The sequence below is a fragment of the Anolis carolinensis genome, chromosome 5 (genome assembly GCF_035594765.1).
Source record: "Anolis carolinensis isolate JA03-04 chromosome 5, rAnoCar3.1.pri, whole genome shotgun sequence".
Classification (NCBI taxonomy): domain Eukaryota; kingdom Metazoa; phylum Chordata; class Lepidosauria; order Squamata; family Dactyloidae; genus Anolis; species Anolis carolinensis.
In genome coordinates this window covers 92,111,208-92,135,099 of record NC_085845.1, presented here as the reverse complement: position 1 = coordinate 92,135,099, position 23,892 = coordinate 92,111,208, and the positions used below count along the sequence as shown (strand labels likewise).

General features: G+C 41.2%; 1 protein-coding gene across 6 annotated transcripts in view; it reads left to right on the top strand.

The window, feature by feature from the left end:
* The window catches only part of frmd4a (FERM domain containing 4A), a 485,341-nt gene that overhangs the window by 167,422 nt on the left and 294,027 nt on the right, over positions 1-23,892 (top strand). The window contains exon 1 of one of the 6 annotated variants that reach the window (XM_062983556.1): positions 5,233-5,445. The exons of the other annotated variants lie outside the window; for them this stretch is intronic. Coding sequence (XP_062839626.1) covers positions 5,380-5,445 — 66 coding nt within the window. The 5' untranslated portion in view covers positions 5,233-5,379. Of the gene's footprint in view, positions 1-5,232; positions 5,446-23,892 lie in introns of those variants that run through there. 6 annotated transcript variants of the gene reach the window in all.

Sequence of the window (23,892 nt, the reverse complement as noted above, 5' to 3'; positions counted from 1 at the left end):
AGTTTAAACAATAAATGTAAGGCCTTCTCACAGACCACCCTGAGAATTTCGGGGGGGGGGGGGGGGCTGAAGCCCCTCAACCCCCCCCCCCCCAGCTACATGCCTGGTGCAGAGTAAGGTGATAGTTTTAATGTATTTGGACAATGTATTGGATCAAATAGAATATGATACATACAACCGCAAACCCAAAGAACGGTCCAGTTTTCTGCAAACCCTGGAGTAACCCCCAACCTTGCTTACTACAGAGCAAGGTCAGGTTACGAGCTAAAATAGCATATTTCCAGATGTCACTGTGCATTGTGAAGACTGCCATAATTGGCTTTTAAACTTATTGTTTCTTGAAATTAAAGCCCACAGTGCTAGAGAGGAGATTATGCCTTTCATTGTTAAAGGACAGCTGTTCCAAATATAAACAGAGTGTGGATCTTCGTGTCCTTTTTGTGTAAAGGCCCTGCTAGTGGAGGACCTAATCTATTATTTTATACAAGGAACTACACCTATGAGAATGTCTGTCAGGGAAACATCTTGTGCTTCCTTCATTACTACTGAAGTAATCCATCACAGCAGACACTAAATGGGCTGTCACACTGTTGTCTAGTAAAAGTCACCCATTGCTCCCTGCCCGCCAAGAATGGTGGATGGTTGAAAAGACAACATCAACTATAATCAAGAGCACATAGGCACAATTTACAGCTTCATGTCCCACTGAGCTGCTGGGATTACCTGCCTTTATAAATCACCCAGAACATTTTGTTTGCCCAGTCTTTATTCCAATTCATTTGTTTATGTCACTACATTTTCATAACCAAAGAAAGAGAATGAGCTGAGACTGTAGGAACTCATATATCATATAAAACTATTACCTAAATGGGGAAGTAACTTTTTAAAGCTTAGACATGCATTAATATGATATGCACATTAACAGAGCCACCTTGAACTGAATAACATTATTTTACGCTTCTCTCAAAATTACTGCAAATGAGTAAGCAGATAGAAGTCAAATCACTGAAGCTGAAAGCTTCCCAAGGATTTTCTTTGGAATTTTGGGTTGTTGTTTTAAGGATTTATTTTTATGTTCTTGCTACCATTGGCAGTAGCAATAAGTATGTTCCATCTTCCACAGTGTCCCAGATTTAATATCACTGAGACTGGAGAAGAAAGTTGAAAGTTGAAACAAGGGAGAAAATGTTTGGAGAACATTTTGCAAAAAAAACAACAACCCTGCCTTCTTGTGATGGGGAAACTGAAAAGGGAGAAAAAGCCATCTCTACATTCTTTCAGGTGTAGATTGAGACTTGTATCTTTATACATGCAAAATGTATGTTGGGTAATATATGGTATTGAGCTACAGACCATTGAGTTTCATCAATGACATCTCTCCTGGACAGAGACCCCTCTCGCTACTTTTAATGTTCAAAATCCAGGGACTGGCCCTAGGACCTTTACACATAGAAAGCAGGTGCTCTAATCCCACTGATGTAGCCCTTTATCAAGATATAACATGTAAGCATTTAGGGTATTGTACCATTAGTATTTATTTATTTATTTATTTGATTTATGTACCGCTCTTCTTCCCCACAATGGCAAAATTAAATGCCACATATAATACAAAATGTAGTAAAACCAAACAATCATAGAACACAATTAAAAGCTGATATCCAAATCTAATTAAAACAATAAAAGCCACAACAGGGACAGTAGAATTGAGCCAAAAGTCAGAGCCAGTCCGTGTTTAACTTCTTATTAATCCAAAGAAATAATCAGGTCCTATCAACTCATATCCTAGGATTGGCCAAAAGCTTGGGCCCACATCCAGGTCTTCAGTTGCTTCCTAAAAGACATGAGTGAGGGGGCTTCCTTAATCTCCCTTGGCAAGGAGTTCCACAGCCATGGAGCCACCACCGAAAAAGCCCTGTCTCTTTTCTCCACCAACCGCACCTGTGACAGCGGTGGGAACCGAGAACAGGGCCTCACTTGAAGATCTTAATCTGCAGGACGGCTCGTAGGGGGAGATACATTCGGAGAGTTAAGTTGGACCAGAGCTGTTTAAGGTTTTGTAGTCCAAAGCCAGCACTTTAAATTGTGCCCAGAAGCTAACAGACAGCCAGTGGAGCTGCTTCATCAGTGGAGTTGTATGCTCCCTGAATAGCGCTCCGGTTAGTAACCTGGCTGTGGAGTATTGGACTAGTTCCAGCTTCTGAACAGTCTTTGAAGGCAACCCCATGTAGAGCACATTGCAATAGTCCAAACGAGATGTAACAAGAGCGTGGACCACCGTAGCCAGGTCAGGCTTCCCATGGTACGGGCGCAGTTGGCGCAGTTGCTGTGCAAGTTTGAATTGTGAGAAGGTCCCTTCTGGCCACCGCCGAAACCTGGGGTTCCTGTCCAGGAGGACTCCCAAACTGCGAACCTGCGCCTTCAGAGGGAGTGCGACCCCATCCAGCACAGGCTGTAACCCTATACCCTGTTTGGCCTTGCGACTGACCAGGAGTACCTCTACAGGGCACATTGAGTTTGAAATTATTAAGTCTAATGCATTTGAACAAGTAATATGTGGCTGTTGAAAACAACTGAACAAAACATCTTGTATGCTATTACCTGGCTCAATTTGGGGTTGGTGATGATGGAATATGACTATGTTAAAATAAATAAATATATACATAAATACATACATACATACATACATACATATGAAACTAGTTCTACCAAAATTGTTGGGCTTTTCTTCTAAGTAAAATCACAGATTAAGATTATTAAAATGTAGTTATGTTCTCTCTGAGTTTTCCTGTTGGCTACAGGACACATCATTATCAAATATTTAGTTTTGCTCATTCCTGTTAAATACTCTTGTTTGGCTTGGAAAAGACGTGATACCAAAAATCCAGCCTTTCTGCAAGCAACAGCACCCTTAGTTACACACATCAAATTTGAGGAAACTTTTCAGTTGCAGAGGATTTGATCAAAGAGTAGGTTAGTGCAGTGGAGAGTGAAGCAGAAGACAAAGGGTAGGACCACAAATGCTGCCATGGTTTACCTCAAAGCAATTCCAGTAACTACCCTTAAGATAGACATTTCAACCTTTTAACATGGAAAAAATGTAATAGATCAGAAGGTGGAATATATTGTACCTAATGTTACAGAAAAGGAGGAGGCAAATCATAGAATCATAGAATAGTAGAGTTGGAAGAGATCTCATGGGCCATCCAGTCCAACCCCCCGCTAAGAAGCAGGAAATCGCATTCAAAGCACCCCCGACAGATGGCCATCCAGCCTCTGCTTAAAAGCCTCCAAAGAAGGAGCCTCCACCACAGCCCGGGGGAGAGAGTTCCACTGTCGAACAGCCCTCACAGTGAGGAAGTTCTTCCTGATGTTCAGGTGGAATCTCCTTTCCTGTAGTTTGAAGCCATTGTTCTGTGTCCTAGTCCGCAGGGCAGCAGAAAACAAGCTTGCTCCCTCCTCCCTATGACTTCCCCTCACGTATTTGTACATGGCTATCATGTCTCCTCTCAGCCTTCTCTTCTGCAGGCTAAACATGCCCAGCTCTTTAAGCCGCTCCTCATAGGGCTTGTTCTCCAGACCCTTAATCATTTTAGTCGCCCTCCTTTGGACGCTTTCCAGCTTGTCAACATCTCCCTTCAACTGCGGTGCCCAAAATTGGACACAATATTCCAGGTGTGGTCTGACCAAGGCAGAATAGAGGGGGCGCATGACTTCCCTGGATCTAGACGCTATAGCCCTATTGATGCAGGCCAGAATCCTATTGGCTTTTTTAGCTGCCGCATCACATTGCTGGCTCATGTTTAACTTGTTGTCCACGAGGACTCCAAGGTCTTTTTCGCACACACTGCTGTCAAGCCAGGCGTCCCCCATTCTGTATCTTTGCATTCCATTTTTTCTGCCGAAGTGAAGTATCTTGCATTTGTCCCTGTTGAACTTCATTTTGTTAGTTTCGGCCCATCTCTCTAGTCTGTCAAGATCATTTTGAATTCTGCTCCTGTCTTCTGGAGTGTTAGCTATCCCTCCCAGTTTGGTGTCATCTGCAAACTTGATGATCGTGCCTTCTAACCCTTTGTCTAAGTCATTAATAAAGATGTTGAACAGAACCGGGCCCAGGACGGAGCCCTGCGGCACTCCACCTGTCCCTTCTTTCCATGATGAAGACGACGCATTGGTGAGCACCCTTTGGGTTTGATCGCTTAGCCAATTACACCTAACCGTAGTTTTGTCTAGCCCACATTTTACTAGTTTGTTTGCCAGAAGGTCGTGGGGGACTTTGTCAAAGACCTTACTGAAATCCAGGTACACTACATCCACGGTATTCCCTGTATCGACCCAACTCGTAACTCTATCGAAAAAAGAGATCAGATTAGTCAGGCATGACTTGTTTTTGGTAAATCCGTGTTGACTATTAGCAATGACTGCATCTGTTTCTAAGTGTTTGCAGACCACTTCCTTAATGATCTTTTCCAGAATCTTGCCTGGTATCGATGTGAGGCTGACCGGACGGTAATTGTTTGGGTCGTTCTTTTTTCCCTTCTTGAAGTTAGGGACCACATTTGCCCTCCTCCAATCTTCTGGGACTTCTCCCGTTCTCCAAGAACTCTCGAAGTCAGCCTGGATTGTAACTGCTATGATTTATGTAGTTCCACTATCATTCAGCCTTAGGATTAGCAGTTTTTCCAAACAGGCCAAGGGAGCTAATAAAATGCTTAGGAAAAATTAAGGTTCTATTAAGAGTTGAGTCCACCCCCACCCCCCAGTCATCTGTGTTCTCTTCTAGTAAAAAGAGACACTGTAGAGTCTGATAGGCCTTTGACAAAGAGCTATTGATGTGGTGGCTGTGTGAATTGGCCTGACATTGGTCATAGCCAGCTTTTGTGGGACTTGCTGCCCCCATTTTACAATAGACTCCAGTGTATTGAGCCGTTTGTTGAAAGGTCAGAAATGAACAGAGAAACAGACTGGAGTCAAAATTCTGCTACTCCTATAAATATCAGCTACAGTTAAAAACACTTCATTCCACATCCCATCTCTAAGGGCCCTGTGTGTCTGTGAAACTCTCTCACGAAATCTTTGTCTCTTTCTCCGTCTCCTGGGACTTCCCAGATGCTGTGTGGTTCTTCTGACTGTGGAGTTATTTGAGGGAGAAGAAGGCAACAGCTTCTGCCTCCTGTTTATGATTTTATTTCTGCACAGAGTAGGACTAAACCTATCGTGAACATACTTCGGTTTAGGAGGTCCAACCTAATGAATTGGAGAAGACTTGGCAACTAAATCAGGCTGTAAAGAGTTCCTGTATTGATCCACTATTACTACTTTTGGATTGGGACTCTCTGTAATTTCTGAGTTCCTGGAACTGGGCTGATATTTGCATTTACCATGACATTAGCAGCCAAGCTAGAAGACTTTGAAGCCACACTGGAGCACCTGCTAATGGATGTGTTTGTAAGTAATCCCTGATTTTCTAGTTAAAACTATATGCTGATCATTTGAAAAGCAGCAGACTATTATTATTCTTTGATGAATTGCATGTCTGGCAGTTTGAGAGTATAAAGGAATAGTGATGCCTTTTGGAGGAGGACACATACACATAGAGTTGGTGCTGCTTTCAGCAGGGATATATAAACTAGAGAGTTGTAACTGGGAGGGAGGATGTGTTTTGCATTAGTTTTGTATATAGCATTTGTGTAATTTCAGTAATGAGTATATACTAGGGGAAACATGACTCTAATACACTTTGTTGGAAAGCACAGTGAAAGGTCTATCGGTTGCATTTCAACTATACGGTTGAATCAGCTTGTGCTGCAAGATAAATAGTTTTATGTGGATTTCCCCACATTACTATTGAACTATGGCATTTCTTTTCAGTTCAGTTTGAGCTGTGAATTTTCTTTCATAACAAGTTGCATTTAAAAGACTTGAAAGAGGTATTCTTTGATGTCAGAAAGGTGTTTGGTTTCATTTAAAGGGATGAGCCAGAGATGGAGGCACCTGGTATACTAGTTTCAACCTTGCTTCCAGCTATCAGAAGACTGTTGTGGCTTGTATGATGTTGATTAAGTGAAAGGGAGCAGGTGCATTGGAGCTTTTGATATGCATTTGTTTTGTTTTAATCTAAAATTAATCAGAGATGACTATGTCTAGCAAGTAAAATAGCTAATGTAGATTTACCCATGATGTTTGGGACCAGAATTTAGTCCATTCATACACATGTATATGCACAAATATATATCTCTAACTGTACTAAAGTGAGAGCCGGTAGGGTTTAGTGGTTTAGTATGACTCGGGAGACCAGGGTTTGAATCCCTACCCAGTCATAAAAGCCATTGGGTGTCCTTGTGCAAGTTGCACTTTCTCTGCCTCAGAAGAAGGCAAAGGCAAAACCCCTCAGAACAAATCTTAATAAGAAAAACCTGTGATAGATTCGTCTTAATTCAAAATAATAATAATAATAATAATAATAATAATAATAATAATAATAATAATAATAATAATAACTTTATTTATATACCGCCCTATCTCCCGGATGGGACTCAGGGCCGTTTCCAATCATAAAAACAATGCAAACATTACATAGCAAACATAATAACACATTATTAAGCAAAGTAAAAATACAATTATAGAAATAAATAACACTTACATGACCTGATCAAAATGACTTAAACCCCATCTACACTGCCATATAAATCCAGATTATCTGCTTTGAACTGGATTATATTAGTCTACAATGCCATATAATCCAGTTCAAAATAAATAATCTGAATTTTAGATGGCAATGTAGATGGGGCCTGTGTTAAAAGATAACTTGGATTGCTGGTTGGATTCAGAAAGGTGATGTACTTGTTTCTATTTGTCTTCATTTAAACGCACACAACAGAATTGTACTAAAATTGATTATACCACCTTTACCATTCTGTTACACCTGTTTCTTTACTATATTCATCCCCTTGAATTCCTTATACAGTATATAAGGTTGTAATTGTTCCATGGATTGTTCCATATCAATGCCCTTTCTCTCTGTGCAGAATAGTCCATCATTTCATTCTTTCCTATCTACCATTTTCAAACACCACTCCTCATGATTGCAACTGCTCCTCCCTCCCTCTCTGTGTGTGTGTGCTTTGGACCCTCTGAATGAATAGAAATAAAATCTTATTCAAAATGAACATTTCCTATATATCCTTTAAGTAGATGTCTGTATTTTTGCCAGTGCTATACTGCTTTCCCTTTTCTTTAACATTTACCTCTATTATTCAGAAAACATAATGTGGCCTAGTGTATATAGAGAGCTTTTGTTTGTGGGGGATGCTCTATCAATCTCAAGGAAGCAGGAGGGAATGCATACACAGGGCTCTGCAGACTCTGTTGTAGTCAGGGAGACTAAGCCAAAGCGCTTAACATGAGGCTTGTATATATTAGGTTTTTTCTTTATTTATTCATTTATTGTATGGGGTGCTGACAGAGTTTCATAAATGCAACATGAGAATATCTACCCTCAATCTAAACTTTGATGTGGTGAAATGACATAAGGGGGGGGGGAGTACCAATCAATGTATTGTCAGAGTAGTTGTGGTAAAATGAAAGAGAAAATGATAAACATGAGCCAATTCAGTTATACATTCTCAGGGTCTGTTTCAATTGGGGTCTAGAATGAAGAGAATAAAATTCAAGGTGCTCTAGAGAGCACTGCATGTAAGGAAAGTTTGAGGAAGATGATCATATGTTAACTTGGCTCAGCTGCTACATTCATTGAATTGGGTATTTCCAAAGCTAAATCCAATTTAGACAGCCCTTTGGAATCCTCATTTCACTGTGCATCATCTGATAACTGCCACTGAGATATGGGCATAAAGAGAAGCACCTTTAATCTCCTGAAAGACCAGCAACTTCAGGCTCCTTCTTTCCTTGAGTTTCTTTCATTCCAGTTCATCATTAAGAACTTTATAACTAAGAACTGGTGTCAATGTCGCCGTCCCCCCCCCCCTTTTATTTATTTATTTATTTATTGCTTTTTGTGTCATATACTTTAAATTACAAGTCTAAGATTGTTGTTATTTACCTCTTCTGAACAAATTTTGCTCCTCAAAAATAACAACCCTAGGTTTGCCATAAATCAGAATAAGTTGAAGTCACTATAACAACACAAATAATGTTGTTGTTGTAGTCATCATCGGATCTACCAGCTTAACTTCAACTAATGAATGCTATACAAGAATACATATGCAAATATTTTAGGTGACAGAAGGAACTGTACATATTCATCACCAAATTTCCATGTGACATCTGGTTCAGTTGCTAACAACTATTTCCTTTGGCCGTAGCAATTTTTGGAAACAGAATCTAGCATCACTGTTCTTATCTTCTTATTCTCTTACTAACTCAGTATGTAGTACTTTCAGTGTTATTCATATGTGGGGACACAAGTGGTGGGAGATTCAGATGCATTGCTCAGTAGTCTTTGTTGTGATACAGAGGAACATGGTTCAAGTATATATTTAATTTTAATGTTTGTAGCAGTTTCTGGGTTATAGTTTCAATGTGTTGCTTCTTTAAACAAAAAATAATGAATAACAAAGTTGTTCTAGCATTGGGGAGGCGTATATCCTTGTAAAGGTCTCTTTTTAATTACTGTGGAGTCCAGCCAGGTCAGTGGGAGTGGGCAGTGACTCTGACCTAGCCATGCTGTGCCTGCAATCATTACAAGTTGTTACTTGGCAGAATGCTCAGTTAACTATGCGATGCTGTTTCCTCTTTGGTAGAACTCCCTGCTTTGTAACAACCAAGATGTCAGCCTGGTTCACAACAGCTTGTTCTTTGAACAGCTATGTCTCTGAAAGTATCTAAAGCAACTGGCCTCTATGACTTGAGCAACACGTTGTTTCTCCTTTAGTATCCATTCTTGTTCCACTAATGTGCATAATTAAAACTACTTCTAGTCTCTGTTCTGATACAAATAATAATCATACCAGTATAGTGCCATACTTTGAACATTTTATCACCCACTGCTGTGTTCAATTGGTTTTTCCTCATTTGTTCTACAAAGGGACACTAAAAAGTATGCTTTTCTATTTACATGAACTTATCATTTATGTATATAAACATACTTTTTTAAAAAAAGCTAATATTACATTCAAGGGAATGTAAGATGCAATTTCATTTACAATCATTAAAAGACTACTAAGCATTTTGCCATCAGCATGAAACCTAATATTCAGATGATCATCTGGCCATTCAGCTGGAATTGAATACTGAAGGTGGATATTATATCGGGTAACAGGAGGTCACCTGGGACTGATCTCCCTGAACCTTCCTTTCCCATACATCTTTATCTGTATCAGTGTAATTGCTTTAAAAGTGGAATGATGCATTGTCAAGGCATAGCAGTTTCAATGCTCCTCAATTTCTTTTGTTCCAAACTGGAACAAGCACGTATATACCACAACGAAACAGAATGCTAGTAGAGCCTTAAAATCCCACCAGGCTTACAAGAAAGCTAATATGAGATTCAGGTGGAAATTGTGATTCTTAAATTTGCATTTTCTTCCCCTTAGCAGGACATAAATCATATTGATGGATTTACATTAAGCAACAATTATAACAAAATTGCATCTCTGCAAATCATATCCAGGTGCAGAATTTTGATATTTTCTGAAGCTCAATTGATAAAACTTATTTATAATGATGACATCAACAATAACCATAATTTGAACCACAAGTCTATGTCTCCAGTGGTCACTCATAGCATGACCAGTCTGAAGCCCACAGCTTCATTCACACAGCCTGTTTCCTAATTTCAGAAGTGCAATGGCAACAATCAATTTATCTCTGTTCAGAAAGAAGAGGGGATTTGTATTAGGAGAGCCAATGTCTCTCCATCCTTTTTAACTTGAGAAAAGAAACAGAGAAAGAGAGCAGAAGAAAGAAAGAAATGTGCTTTGTTGTTAATATTTATTTATTAGTGGTGTGCATTTGTATGGAATCACGATCCATTTCGTTTTGTTTTGTTTTATTCATTTTGGCTCATTTTTGTTTTCATCTCTGCTGGCTTCTGATTGTTTTTAATTTATGGCAGCCTTGCTATGAGGTTTTATTGGCAAGATTTGTTCAGAGGGGGTTGTCACTGCTTACCTATCAGGCTGAGAGAGTGTGTGTTGCTCAAGGTCACCTCGTGTGTTTCCATGGTTGAACAAGGATTCAAATTCTGGTCTCCTAGTCCATCAATTCAACCACTATGCCACACCATACTGAATCTCAAATACAACTAACCTTTTAAAAAAAAACAGCCTGGACCTCAGACACAGTGGATATGTACTAACTCAATCTCCCTATGTTTCTGATCACCACTATTGCTCCCTATATGTGGAGAAAAATGGTCTCCAGATTAATAAAAACTAAACAGAGCTGTGGGTGATATTTAAAATTATGTCCAGTTTTTCATATTTCAGCGTTGAAAAGTTGAGCCTTGGCTCTATACAGGATGAAGACAACTCTTGCAAGATATATTGATGTAAGACATAGAACTAATGAATAGCAAAACAAGACAAACAGCAAAGGCAATAAATAATGGGCATTTAAAATAACTTTCTGTACTGTTTGTGATCTAATGCATGATAGAGCCTGTTTGAAGCACAGACAAGCCAAGAGACTGAGATGGCTTCCCACATTTGCTTTTGCTGTTTCAACCATTCCAACACAAACAATAAAAACACAGCTGGTCTACCACTGCCAACCTACCACATTGATTAGAACTCAAATAGCTGCATTTCAAGCAACCACCCACATGTTGAATTGCTACAATCTCTGAAGTGGAAAACTATATCTGGATTTGTCTCATGACAGTTGTAATACTCATACTTCTTTCCTCCCAACACTCCTACTCCCCCTTCTCCACAAAATGGCAAACATATACCAGCCTCACATTATCAGCAGTTTCCTCTAAGGACATGATGTTCATGTTACAGCATTGGCAATGTACTATCTCCAAAACAGCTATTGCTGCATTGACACTTCCTTTGCCTTTGTTCCAAAAGGACACTCAAAAGCTTTGTTGGCTTCTGTGGCTGCTGTGAGATGAGATAAAAAGGAAAACATAAGGCAGGGGAAGGCACAATTTACTGTCATCACTTAGCTGTCATCAGTACTTATTGAACAGAAAATTCAGCAGGAGTTGCCAAACCACAGCCAAAAACACGTAAGGAAGAGTAAAATCCAAAATGGAAATAGGGGAATTAAGAGAAGCAAAGAGAATTTACTCAGATCAGGAAAGGGAAGAAGCGATCTTGGCTTTTAATAATCACAGTTGGGAAAACTATGGAATACCTTGAAATGCTGGTAGAATTTTGATAGCATCACCACTTATTCCTCTTAAAGAGCATTTCCTTATTTTAAAATAGTAAGAAAAGCTAAAATGTGAATCAGGATAAGATCCAGAGTTGAGAAGGCTCTGGACATATATTCCTCTGGTGAGTTCCCACCTACCTGTCAATGTCTATTGACAAACTGAGTTTGCTAGGTTAGCAGTGATCCAAGCAATAATGGGCTAGATCTAAGCATTTTTCAGATTTCCCATAGTGCTCCAGAACTATGTCAAAAGCATTGTGAGAAATGTAAAGGATGGCTCGATCTGCTATCTGATTCTGCCGGAGGTGTCAGGACAGAAGGGGAAATTATGGGAATCCAAAGCAAATACCACTGTGCCAGGCCCTAGGTGCTGATCAAGGTGCTGATCCTGGAAATAATGTCCCCCATCTTGCCTTCCCACACAAAAGCACCAATCTAATTGGGGGGAGGGGTCACTTCATTGCTTTAAAAGTCAACTAATAATATCACTTGAAAATTACCAGTACAGTTCTAGCTAAATAGAGAAACTGGAGCATCAGTTATAGCAAAGCTTCAGAAACGTACAAGGTCCAGAGATTCTGGTCAGGATCATGCATTACAATGCTGGAGCATAAGTCTATGTCAGCAAACTAACAGGTAGCACTGGAGGCTGCTCTCTTTTGTCAAGTGTTTTTGTAGTTTCACAACAATATCCAAGTGCAACTTTGTTTTCCTGTCCAGTGATTGGTTGTATGCTCCAGCTACTCATGGTTATAATGGGAAGTTGGTACACCTCCAGTGTAAGGCTTATCCTTCTTCCCTTGGAGCTCAGGATTACCAATCAGAGACCTGAAGTTGCCCCGACCATCCCGACAGTCATTGTTGCATGATGACATGGGGGAAACTTGTGGATTGAATTACTGGATACCATCTTCCTCAAGATGTGGAAAAGTACATGACCAAGTTGTGTCGGCATGTGTCACCAAAAGGATACTATGCAATGAATGGTCCAGACTCTGAGCAATATATAACATGTATCAGTAGATAGTAGTATAGTTTGTGATTCTTTGTTATACACATATTATGATGAATAGCACATGCCAATAATCAATAGTAAAGATAGTGATGCTTTGTTATCCATTTATTTTGTGATTAGCAAATGTGCATGGTTGCTTAGCTAGTTCATAAACTCGTCAGATCAATACCAGGCATAAAAATCCACACTCTTGGAGAGAGGAGAAAGTGACAATAGAATTTTCTTGAAAGCAGGCTCCGTCAGGAAGAACCCAACATGCCTCATTACTCATTGAACACTAAATATCCTGGCATTCCCCACTGATCTTTTGGGTTTAGAACATGACATCAGTCTTAATGAAACATGCAATAATATAAGGCTTTCTCAAAATGTAAAGTGAGCCATTAACCTATATGAGAAGCAATAGATTGCTCAGTTTGGCAGAGCTGCTGGGACCTACTAATGGAACATAAGGGAGCCAGTTGGTACTTTGTACAGTCACAAATCATACATAATGGAAAGGTCTAACTGCTACCCTTGCCTCCCTTGGAAAAAACACAATATTTTCACTTAACTGTAAGAGGATTGGGCTCATCTGGGGAGAGCTGTTTTAAGAGTACCCTCAAAGAAGCTAGCTCTGTGGTTTGCATTTAAAATTTTGAAATTCTCTGGTGCTTGAATTCTAGAATCAGTTGCTAGGCTTGAAGTCGTAGATGGAGTGCAGTAAACAGAAGATGATCTGTTGGATATGAATTCCAGAAGACCAAACTCCTGGGGTGGTTCTAACCAGATCCAGAAGCTTCATTGCAATTCTTTTACCAGCATCTTCAGGTAGGACAGCAAGAGAGACTCCTGCCTTCAGCTACAGAAAACCACCACCAGTCAGTCAGTAGAAAATACTGAGTTAGGTCAGCCCTAACCTTAAGTAAACTGAGGCATCCAGTGGGCTGGATGAGATGATGGCACATTTGCTTTCTGATGGTTCAGTGTACATAAACTTTGTTGCATACACAAAATTATTGAAAAATATTGTATATAAAATTTCTTCCATGCTACAGTATCTGAATAAGGTATATAAAACATAAACAGACTTCATTTCCAAAATAAGTCATATGCAAATACAGGGATGCCAAAAATGATGGAACGATGAGGGGGGGTTTGATGATACTATCTGTAAGTTAAACTGTCATTTTTTTCTTCCACACTGGTGACAACTATAGATAATTTTAACACTGTCTTGTGGTTTGGACTGAAATTGTTGAGGGCCCTTCTTCTCAGACACTAAAATCCAGTTCCAAGCTTGAGGTCAGGGTGTCCATGAGACATTCTCCCCAATATACATTGCAACACGCATCCAGCCAGAAACATGTTAAAAATACTCACCAGAAATTTTGGTTCAAACCATAAAATCCACTGAAGCCAAAAAATGCAGAGTGCCTATGAGGACAGGGCTAGTGCTGAAGTGTAAAAACTGAAGTTTATCGAGTCAGGGATCAATCAACTTCAGAGCTCCTAATTCACTCAGAAATGGCCAAAGGCGCCTATTTGAAGGTGGGATGGGAACTGTCACATTCCCCCATTAAAATCGTTGTAATAACATTAAAGAGTGGGCGTTCTTGTGGGCGGTAGTTCCCTTGATATACATACTAGAATTCTTTTGATACAGCCCAAAATCCCTTTGGCTTTTTTCCTTTTTGGAAATACCACCCCCAAACAGGAAAAAGCACTCCAACAATATTTTAAAGGACCACAGAGTACCCAAAATCCCCATGGCCCTTTCACACTACATAGTTTTAACACCATGTTCTGCTTTAACTCCAATGGCTGCATCCTATGGAACCCTGGGCTTCATAATCTGTCCTTCCATCAGACTACAAATCCCAGCATTCCACAATATGGAGCCATGGTGGTTAAAATGGAACCATAGCACTATAACTATGTAGTGTGAAAAGGCTCCAGATGGACCAAATCCAGGAAATTGTACCACCTAACAATTTTCTTAGCAATAGCTGATACATGGATGAGGGGGCGGATCTGGCATGTATTACCGAGACTTGGTTGGATGAACCGGGTGGGGTGAATCTCACCCAGCTGTGTCCACCGGGTTTCGGGGTCCATCAGCAGGCCAGGGTGGAGGGGCGGGGAGGTGGAGTTGCGGTGATCTTCCGGCAGTCTATCGCCCTGATCAGATGCACCGTTCCACAATCTATGAGGTTTGAATGTGTCCTGCTGAAGGTGGGAGCCCGAGACAGCTTGGGGATTCTGTTGGTGTACCGTCCACCCCGCGACCCAGCAGTCTCCCTGTCTGAGCTAGCAGAAGTGGTCTCTAATGCGGCCTTGGTCTCCCAACAACTCATAGTTTTGGGAGACTTTAACATCCATGCCGAGACCACATTAACAGGTGCAGCTCAGGATTTCATGGTTGCCATGACGACCATGGGGCTGACTCAAGTTATATCTAGGCCCACACATCAGGCGGGACACACGTTGGACCTTGTCTTCATTGTTGACGGTGGCACAGTCAGAGTGGAAGAACAAAACATCCTTCCATTGTCATGGTCTGACCATCATCTGATCTGTTTAAGTTTCGCCGTGTCTTCTAACCTCCGCAGGGGTGGTGGACCCATTAAGATGGTCCGCCCCAGGAGGCTGATGGATCCAGATGGACTCCTGAGGTCTCTTGGGGATCTTCCTGTTCTGGAGACTGGCGATCCTGTCGATGTCCTGGCTGATCGCTATAATAGTGAGCTGACTAGGGCACTTGACACGATCGCTCCCGAACGCCCCCTCTCGCTGCGTAGAGTCACGTCAACCCCTTGGTTCACTGAGGAGCTGGCCGTGATGAAGCGTACGAGGAGGGGACTAGAGTGCATCTGGAGAAAATCTCAGGATGTGTCCGACCAAGCACGGGCTAAAGCCGCTATTAAGGCTTACTCCGTGGCTCTGCGAGCAGCCAGGAAAGCTTTCACGACTGCCCGCATAGCGTCTGCAGCCAATAGGCCATCGGAGTTGTTCCAAGTTGTTGGAGAGCTCCTGCGGCCTCCTGAGGCCCAGGAGCTTCCCGATGACTTGGCAACTCGGTGTAGCGATTTCACACACCATTTTGCAGGCAAAGTTGCTCAGATACGTCATGAGTTGGACTCCAGCTTGACTGTGGTTTCAGCGGAGGTAACTGAGGCACCTGTCGGTTCCATCTTATGGGATTCTTTCCGGCCTGTTCTTCCTGATGACGTGGAGGGGATCCTTGGGTCTGTGAGGGCGACCACTTGTGCTCTGGATCCTTGTCCCTCTTGGTTGGTTAAACTGGCCAAAGATGGGCTGTTGGAGTGGTTTGTGGCCATAATAAATGCCTCCTTGGGTCAGGGGTCATTTCCATCTTGTTTTAAGCAAGCGGTGGTAAAACCGTTGCTAAAAAAGACCTCGCTAGACCCATTGGTTTGTGACAATTACAGACCAATCTCCAACCTTCCATTTTTGGGCAAGGTTCTGGAGCGGGTGGTTGCCACGCAGCTCCAGGAGTTCCTCGATGACACTGATTTTCTGGACCGCTCGCAGTCTGGCTTCAGGCCTGGGCACAGTACCGAGACGGCTTTGGTCGCCTTGGTGGATGACCTCCGCAGGGAGCTGGACAGGGGGAGTGTGACCCTGCTGGTTCTCCTGGATATCTCAGCGGCTTTCGATACCATTGACCATGGTATCCTTCTGGGGAGGCTCTCCGGGATGGGGCTCGGGGGCACGGTTCTGCTGTGGCTCCAGTCCTTCCTGGAGGGTCGTTCCCAGATGGTGAAGCTGGGGGACACCTGCTCGGACCCCTGGCCATTGACCTGTGGGGTCCCGCAAGGGTCTATTTTATCCCCCATGCTATTTAACATCTACATGAAACCGCTGGGAGAGGTCATCCGGAGTTTTGGAGGGCGTTGCCATCTCTACGCAGATGACACGCAAATCCACTATTCCTTTCCACCTGACTCCAAGGAAGCCCCTCGGGTGCTGAACCAGTGCCTGGCCGCTGTGGCGGACTGGATGAGGAGGAACAAGCTGAGGATCAATCCTGACAAGACAGAGGCCCTCCTGGTCAATCGTGCGTCGGATCGGGGTATTGGGTGGCAACCTGTGCTGGACGGGGTTGCACTCCCCCTGAAATCACAGGTCCGCAGTTTGGGGGTCCTCCTGGATTCAACGTTGACGCTTGAGGCTCAGGTGTCGGCGGTGGCCGGGAGGGCTTTCGCACAACTCAAGCTTGTGCGCCAACTGCGACCATACCTCGTGAAGTCTGATTTGACCACGGTGGTCCATGCCCTAGTTACCTCCAGACTGGACTACTGTAATGCACTCTACGTGGGGCTTCCCTTGAAGACGGCCCGGAAATTACAACTGGTCCAACGCTCGGCAGCCAGATTAATAACGGGGGCAAATTACAGGGAGAGATCCACTCCCTTGTTTAAGGAGCTCCACTGGCTGCCGTTCATCTTCCGGTCCCAATTCAAGGTGCAGACCATCATCTATAAAGCCCTGAACGGTTTGGGACCCACCTACCTCCGTGATCGTATCTCCTTCCATAAACCTGCCCGTTCCTTGCGATCATCCGGGGAGGCCCTGTTATCACCATTGCCTATATCCCAGGCTCGCCTTGTAAGTACAAGGGAGAGGGCCTTCTCTGCTGTGGCCCCCCGATTGTGGAACTCACTACCTACTGAAATAAGGCAAGCTCCCACTCTGTTAGCTTTTAGGAGAGAATTGAAAACATGGCTCTTCCGTTGTGCTTTCGGTGAGTAATTTCTGTCATATATCTCCGTATTACTCCCCTCCGAACTTCTATCCTCTAGATTACCCCTTCCAAATGTCCCTGCCCATAGTGGAGTACTTCTCTGTCCCTCTCACTCCGGGTTTTATCTTTGTGTTCAAGCGGCCTGCCCTTGATTTATTGTTGTTGTTTTTTTCTTTTTTGATTTCTTGATGTTCTGTTTATTATTATTTATTGTATTTTAAATGGTGTTATGATATGTTGTTTTTATATTTTATTATGTTGTATTGCTCTGGGCATGGCCCCATGTTAGCCGCCCCGAGTCCCCATTGGGGAGATGGTGGCGGGGTATAAATAAAGTTTTATTATTATTATTATTATTATTATATAACTTTCCTACGACATTCTTCAATAATCTCTAAACTTATAAAGAGTGGAAATTGAAAATTCAGTATCCTATTAATTCCTAAATAAGTCTCATGCAACTATGGCTAGTTTAAATTCATAGGAAAGAGAAATTGTTTAGAAATAGGTATTTCTGCAGCTGCACACACATCTTTTTACAGTGATTTAACACTATTAAGTTCTGTGCTTCAAGCTGTTAAATTTAGAAGTCATTTTAATATAAGAAATAGCAAACAGGAAGTTTAGAATGTACCTTTAGGGCTTTACATATGTTGGGAGATTCATAGAAGCATTGTTACTGAATTTTTCATTATAGTGAATGTAACAAATTACTTTCAAACTGTGAAGTCTTGCTCTCAACAACCAGTCAAGACCCAAATGCTTGAGTATGAGGGGTCCTCTCCCAGAATCAGACATCATGCATTGGCATCATTGGGGGGAAGGAATACCCACCCACTATCTAGCTTGGTCTCACCCTCCTTCTGCCCCTTTACTATGGACAAGACACTTGTTTTACTTACCCCTGTCCTCGTTCAAACCTTACCTTAGGAAATTACTAATTTTAACCTTTTTACTCTGTATTTGTCTAGGAGCAGGTTATTAGGCCGCAGGCCGGGATGTTTTGTATCTTTACATGGTTTTATTGTATGTATGCGTAAGTGTGTACGTATTGTATGTTTTACATATTTTGATATGGTCAAAAGTGACTAATCAATAAAGAATTGTTGTTGTTGTATTCCTTCTGTCCCAATTCTCCTCCCATCCCAGACTGCAAATGAACTTGATCTACTCCTGTTCCAGCAAAGTTAGTTTTATATTCTTAAACTAAAACCAGACTGAAAACTAAGTTCCTGAATACTCTCTGCCACAAGATGAATTCTTAACTTCCTACTCTTATATCTGCCCTGGTTTTTAAAATAACTGTCACAATATATAGAAGCCGTGATTTTTGAGGTGTCCAGTGATATGGGGATTTTATAAAGGCAAATATAGATGGATGAGGAGGAGCTTTTGGATACCAGACCTCTGGGGTGTTTTATTCTTATGAATTCTTAAGAGAAAGAGACTGTATACACATAAATTGTTAATGGGAATGAGTCTGCAAATGACACTAAAATATATGCTGTGTGGTTGACGGGCTTTGCAGGACTCATAAAAGTCAGTGTTGCCCATATAAATGATGACTTCCTGCAAACAGCTGTTTATATGAAACTCCACATTTCCAAATCTTTCTCCACTAACACTAATAAATTACAACAAACTAACTTCTTGCTGTCAGCAATTAGAGAAGTAGTCAGGATTAGGAAAGGTTCTGAGACAGTTATAGATTCAAATGAAATACATGCAGAATAGACAACTGAATCACCTGGCAAAGCAATTACATTGCTTTGGGCAACAATACAGAAAAGTGGGCATCCTATAAGTGGAAATAGCATGCATTTAGTCTGAATGGCATGCATGGAGTCAATTGATCTTTCTAAGCAATCTAACTGTACTATGTGGAGGAATAGACTACAAGTGGCAGGTCTACACATGGGTGGTTGAATGATGGACAATGCAAATGAATGTGAGAGACAGGCCTTTCTCTGCCTGTTAAACTAAAATTGTGCTATGCTGTGGGACTGTCATCCTCTTTGTTTTCCATTTGTAATTTGGAAGGTGAATTAAAAGTGATCTGTCACATCGCTTTGAATTTCTTCCTCTCTGATGTGCCAACAAGTGACGGGCTGCATCCAAATTTCATTCTAGATCAAGATAGCTTTTCTCAGGAAACTGAACATGGTATGAGAGTCATATCATGGACAATGTGAGCTGTGCACTTATCCACATAGCTCAGTGATAAGGTGTTAATGTGATGGAAGTAGGAGATTCCACTGTCAATGCCCTACCATTTTACTAGCAGGAATTTTGATGAGCCTGGGAATGTTGGTGCTTCAAGTCAGGTGGCTCCAAATCAGAAGCAATAATCTAGCTATTATACTGTATATTTTACACTAACGGAAGAACTGCAGCTCAGTGGCAGAGAACATGATTTGCATGCAAAGGGTCCCAGGGACGAAAACTGCCTGAAATTCTAGAGCATTCCTATTGTTTAACAGGCCTGGAAAGAATTACAGTGCCTTCCAGAAGTAGTTCATTCCCTCTGACATTTCCACATTTTGTAGTGTTGCAGCCTGGAATTGAAATGGATGTAATTATCATTGTTACAACTTAATGTCTTCAAAATACTCAGGAATGTAAACCCTCAACTATTTTGTGGACAAATAATAGTTTCTTCCCTGCTGCAAGAGGAACCAATATTCTTCTTTAGTGTTCTCAACACACAGCCACACATATCCACAGATTCTGCATCCATGGATTCAACTATCCAAAAAGCAAACCTTGATTTTGTCATTTTATACAAGGAGCATCGATTTACTACATCATGAGATATGAGCATCCACAGATTTTAATGCATTTCTCAGATGCATTTGAAATCTCTCACCTTCCACTCACCCAAATAATTGTTTCATTTGAGAAACTCTGTGTTCAAATTATTTTGCATGCAGTAAAATCAATAGGGAACAGCCTGCATTCTGGAGTAGAAGTGAGGTGAGAGAGCCTTACTCTTTCCAGACAGAAGGAAAATAAAACTAAAGGAGAAACTGCAATTACAGTCATTTTTAAGCTTGTGTTATATGACCTAAAATTTCTTTTTGCAGAAGGCTAAGAAAATACATACAAAATGTACTATGCAGGGGAGGTTAAGAGCCCTGTCAACTAAAGCAGATTTCCCCTATAAATCTGTGAACTCAATCTTTAGGACTGTTGGGTTCTCCTTCAATCTCTCTCACACATGCACATATCCATTACAAATAGATATTACATTCCTCTACCACCTCTGATTTCCCTAAAATAATATTTATTTATTTTTTATTTACAGTATTTATATTCCGCCCTTCTCACCCCGAAGGGGACTCAGGGCGGATCACATTATACACACATAGGGCAAACATTCAATGCCCATAAACACATCAAACAGAGACCGAGACAGACAGACGCAGAGGCAATTTAACCTTCTTCTGAGGGGATATTTGATTCTGGCCACAGGGGGGAGCAGCTGCTTCATTATCCACTCTGATGGCACTTCCTCATTCCAGGTCATAAATTAGTTAAACTTGCCTCCCCACTTTTTTTTATAAGTGGTACCTTATTTCCTACTTGATAGATGCAACTATCTTTCGGGTTGCTACGTCAGCAACGAGCAGGGGCTATTTTTTATTTTTAATTGACGGGTGCTCACCCCGCCACGGGCTGGCCTCGAACTCATAATCTCATGGTCAGAGTGATTTATTGCAGCTGCTCAACAGCCTGCGCCACAGCCCGGCCCCTTTACAAATAGATATTACAGATCAAAACTGTGATGGAAAATTCCTGGTTGGATTTCTTCTATTCTCTCCAGTTCCAGTTCTTGTTTTTGAGATTTACATACATTTTATATTGCATGACTTAATTTTACTATTTTCCTTCACCCTCTTCCTGTTTTTTTGCTAATCCTCTCTGTGTGTGCTCATGTGCTCCAGGGCTGCACTGTACCATAGGAAAGAAGTAGACATTTGCTATCTACTTAATTTGAGAGGACTCCACACACACACACACACACACACATGCACGTATGTCTCATTGTGATAAGTTTCTAATTACTGCATATACCTGACCTTATGTATAAGTCTGAAGGTGGTTGGGGGGGGGGATGACTGATTTTTAAATTACCGATGGATAAGTCAAGGGTCGTTCTGCAGAGAATGTAAAGCAACCTCACCGTCTTAGGGGCAGCTCCCCCGGCCACTATCATTCCCATTTTCACTTCCAAACATTCAAAAAAGCCAGAAGTGATGGAACAGCAGAGAGAGTACAAAACATAATTTTTGTGGACAGAAAATAGCATTCTAACCTCAGAAAACAATGCTTCTATATTGTCTTCTGAACAAACTATTCAGCTTTCTGGGCAAAAAATGCTGGAAACGAAACACACACACAACTACTTATGTGTGAATTTTGCCCAGAATAAGCACCAAAAAGAAGATTCTCATTAGTATAGGATTCTCCTCAACAGGATTTTCTAACACTCATTACAAACATACTTATACATTGTTTCAGTTACTAGTATCCAGTAGATTTATCGTATCAAAGGATGCTTATGTGTCCATTGTGTTGTTTCACAATACTGTCTAGAAGCTGTGAACTTCTTGCATAGACAGATGTGAAGTCAGGTTAATGGTGGATTGGAAGTTACTGAAGTCTTATTGGAATTTTCCCAGATACCCATGTCCATCAGTCCAAATTGTCCATGAGTCAAAATATCTTAGATAAAGAAGAGGCTTTTGAACATAGAAACTAGAAAGATTTTAGATATTGACAGACTAAGTGCCCATAGCACTGCCATTATCTGAAGATATACAGTTTACCCAAGGCTGAAGTAATTGTAAGTACAAAGGAGAAGAATTTGATGATGTCACTATTTACAACCACTCCCCAAGCATGTTTACATAAATCTGGCACTCTGAGATTAACATTTCATGCATCTAACATAGGCTTGCAGAACTTGGCAGTAGTATGGGGCTGAAATCTTGGGGCTGCAGAGTGCCTTTCTCAGAGTTTGCAAGAGGATGCCTTTCCCTCAGAGTAAGCAGCAAAGCGGATAAGTCACGATATCTCAGCTTGTGGCAGGTTGCAGTCCTTTTCTGAAGGAAAAAAGCAGCGCCTTAGCTCTTGCCTACGCTGCTCTTCCTTTCTCTTTGCCTCTGGGTTACCTTTGTCATCTCCTTCCTTTATGGAGGTAAAAACTGCCAACTCTGCACCATTTATTTTCCTTCTTTCTGAGGGAGAAACTTAGCTTTGCTATGAAGATCCCACTACAATGAACAGTATGGAGTTGTTGGTTTTTCTTGATAGAGGAGAAGGAGAAAGAGTGTCAGAGGCAAAAACTGAGGCCCTTCTTTACCATCTCATTCTCCCTCTAAAACAGACAATCTAATGTTAAATGTTAACATAATCTGAAGCCCAAGATTCCAACCTCCCTAAATAAGTGTCCAATGCTAGCCCTTAACATTTCATTTCCACTCCTCCAGCCTGAGTCCAACACCCTCCATAGGCCACATTTCCAACTAAGACCAGCACTTCCAGTATCCAGACTGGATCTATCGGTGATGCCCCATTTGTCATGAGTTTGCTTGGTAACTGGTGCATACAGAAATCCTTGGAGGAAAGAATTATGAGTTCCAGTGGCTCCTCTGCTGTAGCATGGCATGTGACCTCCCTCTGTAAAGCTTAGGTTCAGAGCATCTGTAGGCTGCATCTAAGCCTTGTGAGGGCCACATCTGGCCCATGAGCCGCATGTTGTGCAGACCTGATCTAATGTATTGGAGGGTTCACATACGTTTACACCATAATAAACATGTTAGTATGTATTTAAAATATCACAAGATTCTTTTTTGCTTTTAATACAATGAATTAATTTGGCTACAGCTCTGGAAACTGAAATACAGTAGAGTCTTGCTTATCCAACCTTCACTTATCCAACATTCTGTATTATCCAACGCAGTCTGCCTTTTAGTAGTCAGTGTTTTTGTAGTCAATGTTTTCAATACATTCAGATGTTTTGGTGCTAAATTTGTAAATACAATAATTACTACATAATGGTACTATGTATTGAACTGCTTTTTCTGTCAATTTGTTGTAAAACATGATGTTTTGCTGCTTAATTTATAATGTAATTTGTAATGTAATTTGACGTTTAATAGGCTTTTCCTTAATCCCGCCTTAGTATCCAACGTTTTCGCTATCCAACGTTCTGCCGGCCTGTTTATGTTGGATAAGCAAGACTCTAATGTAGATAGTTTCCATAACAGTATTTCATTTCTGTTTATGCCGCATTTTCCAGAACTCAACCTACTTATATTTTGAAACTAAGACATCACTACACCAACCAGCTAGCAGTGGTCCCACAAAAACATGCAAAAGAAAGCTCTTAACGTGCACCAGTTCTCTGTGGTTTGTGTAATTGCCATCCAGATCTCAAATTGGTTCCAGGATTTCCTATCAAACTATCTGCATGATGAAACCACTTTCTTTAACACCAGTTTAAAATTGAATTAAATGTTCAGTATAGATGGGGCCTAAGTTAACATTCCAAGCTTGAAAATCTGAATGTATTGGGTTTGTATATAAACAAATGACACAAACTAGAGGGATTTGTTAGTGGTATAGGAGAGAAAACAGTACTTTTATTTTGGCAACTTACAACGTTTTTTTTTATCTTCTATGACACTTATAAAGTCTAAAACTTCTGAGCCACAAATCTACATAAACACACACACACACATCAGCCGATGGGCCAGTATAGACCAGATTAGATTTATACAGGAAA